The sequence below is a fragment of the Callithrix jacchus genome, chromosome 2 (assembly GCF_049354715.1).
Source record: "Callithrix jacchus isolate 240 chromosome 2, calJac240_pri, whole genome shotgun sequence".
NCBI lineage: Eukaryota > Metazoa > Chordata > Mammalia > Primates > Cebidae > Callithrix > Callithrix jacchus.
In genome coordinates, this window is record NC_133503.1 from 161,989,455 (window position 1) to 162,001,945 (window position 12,491).

At 38.9% G+C, this 12,491-nt stretch overlaps 1 protein-coding gene across 5 annotated transcripts in view; it reads left to right on the forward strand.

Annotated features, from left to right (window-relative positions):
- PAIP1 (poly(A) binding protein interacting protein 1) overlaps nucleotides 1-12,491 on the forward strand; it is a 31,129-nt gene that overhangs the window by 2,383 nt on the left and 16,255 nt on the right. For all 5 annotated transcript variants that reach the window (XM_078365518.1, XM_008992094.4, XM_002745005.4 and 2 more), the window contains exon 3: nucleotides 8,369-8,554. In XM_078365518.1, coding sequence (XP_078221644.1) covers nucleotides 8,369-8,554 — 186 coding nt within the window. The remainder of the gene's footprint in view (nucleotides 1-8,368; nucleotides 8,555-12,491) is intronic.

The following is a 12,491-nucleotide window of genomic DNA, read 5'->3' on the forward strand; positions in this document are numbered from 1 at the left end:
CCCAAAAGCCCCTTCTTTCTCCTAATTGTTGATGATGTCCAAGGATAACCACTCTTTTGACTTTACAGAATAGTTTTGTCTGTGTTCAAAGTTTATATAAATGAAGTCATCATACAGAATATATTTATCCTTTTTCACTTTTACTCAATATCAAGATTACTGCATATCGTAGCATATAATTGGAGGTGATTTATTTTTATAACATTCCATTGCATGAATATATCCCATTTATCTGTTGATGAACACTAGTAACTTTCACTTTTGTATTATGAATAGGGCATACTCTGTGTCTTGGTGGCTATATGCCTTTATTTCTGTTTTGTGTATACCAGAAGGTGGAGTTGCTGGAACTTAGGGTAGCCAGCTTTAGTAGAGAATGCCAAGTAGTTTTCCACAGATTGTTCCACTGTACTCTCTGAGTAGTATATGATTTCCAGCTGCTCTACCTCCTGGCCAGCACTTGATATTTTCTGTTTAGGTTTAAGCATTCTGGTGAGAATATAGTATCTAGTTGTGGTTTTAATTTGTATTTCCCTTATCACTGATAAGCGCTCCTTCCATATTTGATAGTAAAAGTGTGGAAAAGCTGTGTTGCATATTTTAGATACTCCATGCTTCTTACACTGTATAGAAAAAAGTTTTGGGGTTGGAAAGAGAAAGGTACAGGCATAACAGGAAAAGCAATTTATGTGAGGTGAAAAAGGCCATCTATCTTGTAAAGTAGAAATGAGAACATTGTGAGCTCTTGCCAGAAAATTGTATTCAGCTCACAGAAGAAAATGGTAGAGAGCTGTAAGTAGTTGAATAAACTACTCTACTCTAATGGTAGAGAGCTGTAAGTAGTTGAATAAACGCTTAAGGATGCTTATTCTAGCAGCCACAAGCAGGTTTCCATTTATTTTCTTACCTATTGATTTGGGCTGTTTTATGATACAAGTGTGTATCAACTATTTTTACATGGTTCAAGTGACTTTGGGGCTGTAGAGCAGAATATAGTCATGTTAATCCACTTATTTTGAGCCACTGTCATCTTCTAGGCATTCCATGCCATCCTCTAATAGATGAGCCTTCCTGTGCTCAGTTTATTAAAACAGATCGTAACCAGGCACCTCAAAACCTGTGTGGCATGCAGGTGTCTTCTCTGGCCCTGAATGGGTTTGTTTTTTTTTTCTTTTAGTTGTTTTAATTAATTACCAAACCTAAATTAGATATTAGAAACTTGAATGTTCTGGTTTGTCCTGAAATCAAGATCTAGCTATAGTGGACTGGCATTTTGATAGAGGAAAGATTGGTTGGAGCAGAGTCAAGGCATTCTCTTTAGATGGAGTCTGTAAGCTATAATTTGCTTTCTGGCTTATTTCATTCATTTGTAATATACCTGAATTCTACAGGCTTTCAGGCTTACTACCCCTGTTCTAGTATGTTCTCTAGCCTTACTAGTTTACCCTAATCTTTACCCATGGTTAAGGCTAAGAGAGTTTTTTTCAATCCAGTTTGTCACAGAACAGCAGAATCCTTTTTTCCCCCTGACTCTTAGGATAAGCTCTTGTTGCAAAGTAAACTTTTTCTTAAAGTTAGCTGCATTCACTCACTTATTCAACAAATAGTCAAGTACTTATCATGAGTCAAGCACCGGTGATACAGCGACAAACAAAATGGATAGAAATTCTTGTCTTCAGGGAGTCTGTATTCTAGTAGTCTTCCTGGCTGAGTTTCCAGACATTTATTGAGTCTGCATATGAAAATCTATTGCCTGGTATCCTTTTTCTAACAGGCTTTATGTTAGTCTTCCGCTGTGATTTCTTAACTCTTCTAAGGCACCAAGCCCTTTTATGTTTGGTCCTTCCTCTAATCCTGCTGCTAGAATCTCCTACTTTTCTTTTTCTTTTTTTTTTTTTGTTTTTTTTGTTTTTTTTTGAGACGGAGGTTCGCTCTTGTTACCCAGGCTGGAGTGCAATGGGGCAATCTTGGCTCACTGCAACCTCCACCTCCTGGGTTCAGGCAATTCTCCTGCCGCAGCCTCCTGAATAGCTGGGATTACAGGCACACACCACCATGCCCAGCTAATTTTTTATATTTTTAATAGAGACGGGGTTTCACCATGTTGACCAGGATGGTCTCGATCTCTTGACCTCGTGATTACCTGCCTCGGCCTCCCAAAGTGTTGGGATTACAGGCTTGAGCCATCGCGCCTGGCAGAATCTCCTACTTTTCATGCCTTATTCCCATTGAATTGCTATATGCATTTATTTCTGGCCATTGTTTCTTCTCAAACCATTATGCCTTGAATATTTCATCACAGTTCACTTACCATAACCAAAAATTTAACATAGAAATTCATAGAGCATGATTAAGAAATAGAAGTTCCCCCCAACCCTGCAAAACAACCAGCTTTTTTCCTGAGAATCCCCCTTCAAGTTACTTCCCATTTTTTCTTCTGCCTTTCAGTAGGAACATTCTCCAATATGTAAAATTATTCACTGTCTCTCACTGACTGTTCAGACCTCTGCAGTCTGATCTTCCTAAGTATATTGATACTGTTTTTTTGACTGATGCTCTTCTGATTTTTAAATCTATCCTCCTACATCTCATTTTGAAACTTTGAGCACAGTAGGATCTACTCAGTTTATAAGTCCTCATGTGCCAGGTCCTGTGCTAGGTTCAAAGGTACCTTTTTAGTTTATCAGAAGCTCCTCTCATTTTTATAAGAACTAAATATTTAAGGTACTAATTGGTTTTTTTCTGTCTCTGAGCGTGATCTCCTTCACTCCCATGACTCTGCAATGATAATTTTCTTCTAGATTTCATCGTGTGAATTTGTTTTGTAGCATTTCTTGTTATGAGCACCTCTTCTCCCCTACCTTTTCTTTGGCTTCTGCAGCAGTACTTGATCCTCCCAACTTTCAGATCATTCCTTTTCCCCTCAGATGACAGTGGGTGAGGTTCTTTCTTCCATTTTATTACCTCCTTTGCTAATCCCACCTATTTTGTAGAATCTGTCGCTTTCTTGTGTGCTAATAAACCTGACATCTAATTCTTCCTTTGAACTCTAGGCCTATGTTCATTTGTTTGACCACTTCCTGAAGACCTCACATTCAAATGCAAGTTTAAGATCTGTATGGAAGTATAAGAATTATTTGTCTCCTGCAGATCTCTTCTTTCTAACTAGCTGCTTATGCGAAGAACTTGGTGGCATATTGACTCACCTATCCTGCACACCGTTGCCCCAGTTCAATCCAGCTAACCAGTCTTGACTGTATTCACTCTCTGTAGTGTCTGGTCAGTTTTCTTTTACTCCCACTGTTTTGTAATAGGTTCTCACTTATCTCAACAATGTATATAGAGTACCTACCATGAAAAGTATATTTTCTAATTGATACCTCTCCCAATCTCCCATAGAATTCTAAGAAAAATAAAACTTGAAAATATCCCTGTTTGGAAGCCATTTGACTCCACATTGAAGACTGAAGAAATTTGTGGCTTTAAAAAATCTGGTGCTAGAGGCCGGGCGCGGTGGCTCAAGCCTGTAATCCCAGCACTTTGGGAGGCCGAGGCAGGTGGATCACGAGGTCGAGAGATCGAGACCATCCTGGTCAACATGGTGAAACCCCGTCTCTACTAAAAATACAAAAAATTAGCTGGGCATGGTGGCGTGTGCCTGTAATCCCAGCTACTCAGGAGGCTGAGGCAGGAGAATTGCCTGAACCCAGGAGGCGGAGGTTGCGGTGAGCCGAGATCACGTCATTACACTCCAGCCTGGGTACCAAGAGCAGAAACTCCATCTCAAAAAAAAAAAAAAAAAAAAAAATCTGGTGCTAGAGAAGTAATGCAGGCTTTAATTCAAACATGTTAAAGTGCCTGTCTGTTCTGAATACTCCATGCCTCCTTTTTTACTTAAAATGGCAGGCTCTGGATCCTCTGTTCTATATTCAGAGCAGTTCTACTTTCTTCTACTGATCAGATTTTAAATTTTCTTAAAAGCGAGTTCTGTTGACTTAAAAAAAAAAAAAAAAAAGACTGCAAGTCAGTGTTCTAAGCAGCCACAAAGAATGACATTTGATAGAAACAGGAAATTAGTACCTTCAGCTGGGACCCATACTTTTGCCTTTCTGCTGTTTCTTGTCATTAATAGTGGTAGGATACTGCAAGTCTGTAAAACTAGCAACTATATATCAAAAACTAAAAACATAGTTTTTAGTTATAAAATTCACACATGTATGTAGTTAACATTAAGTATATGAATGTGTACAATTATGCCTAACTGCTTTCACAATTTTATAATAGAGTCAATAGGAACATTTCCTCACTCTAGAGGTAAGTACTGTTGTCTCTTGTTTTTCTTTCCAAAAATTTTCTCTGCCTAAACAAGTAAATCTTATTTTTTACTTAAAACATTTTTTTTTTTTTTAAAGATTGGGGACCTCCTGGCCCAAATTGATTCTCCCACCTCACTCAGCCTTCCAGAGTGCTGGGATTATAGGCATGCGCCACCACATCTGACTTTTTTATTACTACTGTACTAAGATGCAATTCTGTATCCTTTTCATTTAGCACACTATCTTGGAGATATTTCTATATTGATACATGTAAATATATCTTTTTTTTTTTGAGACAGAGTCTCATTATGTCGCCAGGCGCCAGGCTGGAGTACAGTGGCACAATCTCGGCTCACTGCAACCTCTGCCTCCCAGGTTCAAGCAATTCTCCTGCCTCAGCCTCCCGAGTAGCAGGGAATACAGGCGCACGCCACCACGCCCAGCTAATTTTTTTGTATTTTTAGTAGAGACGGGGTTTCACCATGTTGGCCAGATGGTCTCGATCTCTTGACCTCGCGATCCGACCGCCTCGGCCTCCCAAAGTGCTGAAATTACAAGCTTGAGCCACCACGCCCAGCCCTATATCTTGTTTTCTTAAATGGCTATATGGTATTCCATTTTACAGATACATAGTCATGTATTTAACCAATTCCTTGTTAATGGATTGTTACATGGGTTTATTGGCAATGAGCATCTTTGTACATAAAATCAAAGTTGGGTTTTAAGCTTTTGACATATATTTTGAGTGTAATATAGAGGTTACAAGTATGGGCTTTGTTCTGCGCTCAATTCTTCTAACTAGTTGTGTGACCATGCACAATCACGTAAGTTGGCATGACCCTTCCTTGCTCACCCTCTCCCCCATCCTGTTCTTCATACTGCCTTAAGAGCCTGTTTTCTTAGTTTGGCCCCCAGAGCCCTGTAAGATTTTCTTAACTGCCTCATTGACCTCATTAATTATCACCCATCCCCAGTTTCTGTATTCTAGCTATTGTCTGTTTCTCAAACCCATTAGGTCTACTTGGGGCCTGTGTGCTGCTTTCCATAGAAAGCATAGAGTATCTTTCCTTAGATATTTGTATGGCTGGATCTTTTTTCTTCCTCAGTTTAGATATTAACACTAAGAATTTTTCCTTGGCCTTTCTTTATTGTTGTATGTTTCAACTTGGAATGTGTCTTGCATCGTGGGGAATGAGCTGCATGAGAAGAGAGCCTTGTCTGCTTTATTCATGGTAGACATTCATGTCATAGCAGTACCCCATCCCCTAAGACAGTCTTCAGCACTTAGCACTTGTAGAGATGGGGGACCTCCTAGCCTGAATTGATTTTCCCACAGTCACACCATTTTAAATGAATGACCGAAGTGACTTAATTGTTCTGTGTCTGTTTCTTCTATGCAGGGAGGATAATAATGCTTACCTCAAAGTTTTCTAGGTTAAACAAGATGCAGGCAAAGCACTTACAGTGTCTATCATATATTGTATATGCAGCTGGTGGCTATTAGCTTATTAATTAAAGTACCATTCTAGGTGCCAAGAAATACAGCTTTCTCTCATTCTTTTTGGATGCTTTTCATACTTTAGCCCCTTTATGTTATGAGTACATGGCTGTTGCATTTGGAGTATGACTCAGTATTCCCCTAGAAATTTAAAATATAATTCATTTCTTGAACATTTTGTGCTTTACTATCTGTTCTTCACAAGTATAGGCAAATTTATTAATTTACTTTATCCTGAGAGTGTTTAACTTGGATTCAAATGTGTGACAAAAATTTAATGTGTTAGAGTTTATCTGCCTTTCTATTTAGTGAACACTATATGTGAATGAAAGGGGCACATGAATCTGCCATTTCTGCAGCTGGTCTTACTTCCTGAGTGCCTCTCATAGTACATGCAACTTTTGCTAAGTATCGCTTTGGTCTGTAAAGATATATAAGTTGGGCACAGTGGCTCATCCCTATAATCCCAGCACTTTGTGAGGCCAAAGCAGTTGGATCGTTTGAGGCCAGGTGTTCGAGACCTGCCTGACCAACATGGTGAAACCTCGTGTCTACTAAAAATACAAAAAAATTAGCTGGGTGGTGCAATAGTCCCAGCTACTCAGGAGGCTGAGGCTGGAGAATTGCTTGAACCTGTGAGGCAGAGGTTGCAGTGAGTCAGGATCATACCACTGCACTCCAGCCTGGGTGACAGAGCAAGACTCCATCTCAAAAAACAAACAAAAATAAATAAATAAAGATACATAAAAAGTATACAGCATGACCTCTAAATAATGGTCAGTTGAAGTGGTAGCACTATATTGGTCCATTTTCATGCTGCTGACAAAGACATACCTGAGACTGAGAAGAAAAAGAGATTTAATTGAACTTACAGTTTCACATGGCTGAGGAGGCCTCAGCGTCATGGCAGAAGGTAAAAGGCACATCTTACATGGCAGCAGCAAGATAAAATGAGGAAGAAGCAAAAGCAGAAACCCCTGATACACCCATAAGATCTCATGAGACTTATTCACTATCACAAGAATAGCGTGGGAAAGACTGGCCCCCATAATTCAGTTACCTCTCCCTTGGGTCCCTGCAACAACACATGGGAATTCTAGGAGTTAGAATTCAAGTTGAGATTTGGTTGGGGACACAGCCAAACCATATCAAGCACCAACAGTAGAGGAATAACTGGACGATTGGCAGTGTTGGTCTTTCTCCTAAGATTGTGTGTCTTGGGCTTGGCATGGTGGCTCACGCCTGAAATTCTAGCACTTTGGGAGGCCAAGGCGGCTAGATCACCTTAGGTCAGGAGTTTGAGATCAGCTTGGCAAACATGGTGAAACCCTGTCTCTACTAAAAATACAAAAATTAGCCGGGTGGGGTGGTGCATGCCTGTAATCTCAGCTACTCAGGAAGCTGAGATACAAGAATTGCTTGAACCCAGGAGGTGGAGATTGCAGCGAGCTGAGATTGTACCACTGCACTCCAGCATGGGCAACAGCAGGACTGTCTCAAAAAAAAAAAAAAAAAAAAAAAAAGACTGTCTTTCTCCATTATGGAGGATTTCTAAGGGTGTTTCGACCATGCGTAACTTTTTTCTCTATGTTCTCGCTGACTTTAGAACTTAACCCCTTTACAAAATGTTTCTGTATTGTAGTCATAACTTTTTAATGTGGTTTTTCATTTGACTCTGTTTGGAGAAGGTTAAATTTCGTTAAGTAATATAGTTATTATTAGATCATAACTGTTTAGTCAACTTTAAAGTGCTTTGGGTGGTATTTCAGGCATTGAGATGTGAAAATTGCTGCCCAAGTCTATTATCTTTTGTAAAACTCGCCCATTCAGTCTCCTGCCATTAATGAAAAGGTTGGGAACTGCCAAAGGTGACAGTGGTGGAAGCAACATTAGCTGGAAACTACTGCTGCTATCACGGTTTGTTAGAAACCTGGATGTAGCTGCCAAAAGGTCTCCTACCATTCCACACTATGATGAAATTTTAGATACTTGAGGAGCTTTCTGTATTTCTTTGCTCTTGGGGATTGACAGATGATAAACCTTATTAGGTTTTTTTTGTTTGGTTTTTTGTTTTTCAATAAAAAAGTTGTCAAACATTTGCAGAAATAGAGTGGTATGATTAATCCTCATGGCCTCAACAGTAAGCTACATTGGCCATTCTTGTTTTTATATCCCTAGTCCATACTTCCCCTCCCATTTTGAAGTGAATCGTAGATCTTATTTCATTTGTAAGGAGATCAGATTCTTAATTTTGATATTGGTGTTATAGTGAAATATTGGTTTAAACTTCATTCCTCAGCCGTCTTATAAGTCCACCCAGAAAGAGAAGACAGTTCCCTATTCAGTTAAACAGAACCTTTCTGCTGTTAATATTGTAATATTTCAGCTTTTAGGCAAGAAAGAAAGATAGTTCAATTGACAATTTTATTGATGAACATAAATTTTATCATGTGAAAGATCTTTAAAAAAGCATTTGTGCTAGTAATATACCACCTCATGTGTTTTAGCCAGTTGCATAGATTAAATTTTTTTTTTTTTCTTTTTTGATCCATAGGAATCCTATGAGGATGGTTGTGAGGATTATCCCACTCTATCTGAATATGTTCAGGATTTTTTGAATCATCTTACAGAGCAGCCTGGCAGTTTTGAAACTGAAATCGAACAGTTTGCGGAGACCCTGAATGGTTGGGTTACAACAGATGATGCTTTGCAAGAACTTGTGGAACTCATATATCAACAGGTATGTTGGCTTATAGCATGGAATGATCTTTGGATAGCTTCCTTGAAGCCCAAACATGGTGGCAACTCCTTGAGGGAGACCAGATTCATGATCATCTGCCTCCACACTTAACTCTTTATAGTTTATGGGAGTTCTAAGTCTGTCTTATATAAAATTCTTGTAGTTACGGATCCAAGGATAGAGCCAGGCTGGATTCCAAGTTCACCTGTGTAGTCAATGTTCTATATAAGCAGTATTCACCTGTTTTGCCAAAGCTCTATACAGGCAGTTTAGTATAGAAGGTGATATGGGCACTTAAAAGGAAGGCTACCATCCACCCCAACCCTACCCCTTGTTTTATAGGCTCTGAAATTAGCAGTACCAGAAAAGACTACAATTCTTTTCCCCTATATGTTGAATTGAATAGCATTATTAGAGTTGGGGAGGAAAAAAATTGATAGAATTTGCTTACCTCATAAATAGGTCTTGAAAAAAAGAAAGCCAAACCATAAAACAACCTGTCTTGAGTCTTAACATTTCTACATATCTTTGTTTTCTTTAAAACTTTAAGCATTTACATCTCAATTCCTTGAAAGTCTAATTTAGTCAGTTAAAATTGTTTGATCCCCAGTATACTGGTCCTGTCCCTGCCGCCCCGCTGATCTCACTCTGTCTCCCAGGCTGGAGTACAGTAGCATGATGTTAGCTCCCTGCAACCTCTGCATCCCAGGTTCAAGTAATTCTCCTGCCTCAGCCTCCTAAGTAAGTAGCTGAGATATTACAGGGATGCGCCACCATGCCCAGCTAATTTTTGTATTTTTAATAGAAATAGGGTTCCACCATGATAACCAGGCTGGTGTCCAACTCCTGACTTCAAGAGATCCGCTTGCCTTGGTCTCCCAAAATGCTGGGATTATAGACATGAGCCACCACATCGGGCCTTGTTAATGCTGTTTTAAGAGTAAAAATATAGTGGACAACACTGGCTTAACACAATTTCTTAGTGTGAGACTGGTCAAAAAGGGCCATGAACAGAAATATAAACTTTAGGTTCTTTTAAGTCTTTGCTACAAAAGCAACTCAATTTTGGAATACATGGAAGGGAGATTATAATGCAAGTTAATTATTATATCCTATTCTAATGTTTCATTTGGCTGCTTTTCCAAGTTATCCTGGATGGTTACTGGACCCCAAGATTACCTAGCCGACTCTCAGGTTTTAGGCAGTGCCTAAAATGTTAGGAAGATAGAACTGCACTGTTGGTCCTCATTTCTGCTTTTTGACAACAAATGGATTGAAAAGGAATGTGAGATAAGAAAATGAAAGAAATATATTTCTTGTTGCTCTTCTGGCTTCCTCCTCTTATTCTAGAAACTATTCTAGAAACTTCAGTTATTCATTCGACTGCATTATTATAGTTATTTAGGGCTGGACAAAGGGCCGGTAACCTGGTATGCTTCAGCTATTTCTCTATTTGTCAAATATGCAGTCAATATATTTAACATTTATTATTCTGTGATCAGTGATGCATAGGTTTATCAACAGCTGCCTAATTTCATTGAGGTAATTTACAGAAACTTATTCAGAGCAACTAACGAAAGAGGACATATTGTAAAAGATGACAGATTAAACACAGATACTCAACTTTGATATCTCCCAAACACCACTAAAATGACACTATAGGGATTTTTTAAAGGCAGACACCCATAAGGTCAGAGAATAGGAAAAGAAATAAAAGCACTAGTTTCGAAGACTAGAAAGGAGGGTGAGTGGTACCTGACCTGGCAGATCTAAAGTTGAATTCCAAGCCAGTGCTATTAAAGCTTGAGAATCACCCTGATTTACAATGCAGAACCTAAAAGTTTCTAGAATAAGGATGGAATGAGGCTAAAAGAGAATCTAAAAGATTTTTGAGAAGATAAGAAGTTAGACCATCTAGATCTTTTTACACTGACCAGCCAGTTTGAAATTTTGTTGTCACCCTAAATAAATTAACAGAGGAGGTACTCTATCAAAAAGAAGAATTATGCCACGGATGAAGATATTGGAACCAGGAAAAGGAACTCTACTGGAGAGACTAAGTGAACTGTCCAGATGATGGTTCAAAGGCGATCTCTAAACAATAGCACCATGCATAGTAGGTATGGAGCAGCCAGGCTTCACTGACTAGCTCAGAAAGCTCCAGGAAAGACTTCCCTGATAAGACGAGCATGCCTGCTGTTAGATCTGAGAAGAAATTTACAAACTAGTGAGTTTAGGGATAAATTAAGGAGAAGGATATAAAAATGTTGGAAAAACTGAGTCTAGGGAAAACAAAGTTGTGCAAAAAAGGTAAAATCAGTGTGATACATGGTTCAGCTATGAATGAAAACACTACAAATGAATAAAATTATGGTAAAACCATACTGTGATAGTAGGAAATAGTAGAGTGGGGTGAAATTAAGCAGGGTGAAAGGTAAAAGCTCATCTTCCATGATGGGAAACGATAGGTCAGGTATCCCTTATCTGAAATGCTTGGGAAATCAAGCATTTCAGATACTGGATTTTTTCGTATTTAGCATATACAGTATATAATGAGACATCTCAGGAAGGGTGCCTAAGTATGTTACAGCTGAAGGGAGTTGACAGGGTCTTTTTTCCTTTGTGGATGCTGAATAAATTATGTGTTGTACACCTGTGTTTTGACTGTGACCCTATCACATGAGGTCAGATGTGGAATTTTCCACTTGGGGCATTATGTGGGCACTCAAATTTTCCAACTTTAGAGCATTTTGGATTTTTGTACTAGGGATGCTCAAGTTGCAGTAAGAAATAACATCTAAATTGAAAAATCATGTAGTTTGGAGGTACAGAGGTTAAAATGTTTTTAGCTGAAGAAATCAAAGGTGGTTGTCTTTGGGAGTAAAAACAGTGTGTAGGCAGGGAAGAAGGAAACTGTTGAATGACAAGCCTTGTAGAACTTATCTTTAAATCATGTGTTATAACATTAAAAAGAAGCTAAAGGAAAACATGCATTGCCAATAATGGGAAAAGTATAAGTTTGAATTTTAAGTCTTTGGGTATCAGCTAAACGTGTATGATGTCAGGAGAAATCACTCTTTCTCCCTTAATGTGACATGTACTTGGCCCCATGTGAGCAAGGAAATAATTGGAAATAAATATTAGTAAGTAGACCCAACATAGGGTCAGATGGGCATCAGGACATTTGTTAAATCTAGATTCTATGTTCAATTACCTTTGTGGCCAAGTCCCTTAGCCTTTTTCTTTTCTTTTCTTTTTAAAAAAAGACAGGGCTTTGTTCTGTCACCCAGACTGAAGTGCAGTGGTTGCGACCACAGCTCACTGCAGCCTTGAACTCTTTCACTCAAGTGATCCTTCCACCTCAGCCTCCAGAGAAGCTGCTGGGGCTACAGTGCATGCTATGTGCCCAGCTAATTTTTGACATTTTTTATAGACATGGTTTCATACTATATTGACCAGGCTGGTCTTGAACTCCTGGCCTCAAGCGATCCTCTTGCCTTGGCCTTCCAAAGTGCTAGGATTACAAGCATGAGCCACTGCGCCCAGCTTCTTAACTTCTTAATGTACGTTTTCTTACCTAGTATTGGATGGTAAACTATGTTCTCTCCTATTCTTTAGAAATTGCAATTAAAGTTAAACTTGCTGAACACTGCTTTGGCTATATCACATAATCTTTGATGTGCAGTGTTTTCTTACTTTTTTTTCTTTTCTTTTTTAAAGTAGCTTAGCTGTTTTCATTTCCCCTTTACCCAGTCATTCTTGGAGTGTTCTTTAAGTGTTAGTTGCTCATGCCAGGTGCCATTAATCACCTCTTTAGAGAGTCAAGCTGACTCAAGGAGATTTACTGAGATCCAGAGTCATGAAGCAGAATGTGAGGGAATTTTGTCCTGGACTGCTAAACACTAAAGTCTGTGCTTTCCTGCTCCCAAGAAGCCCC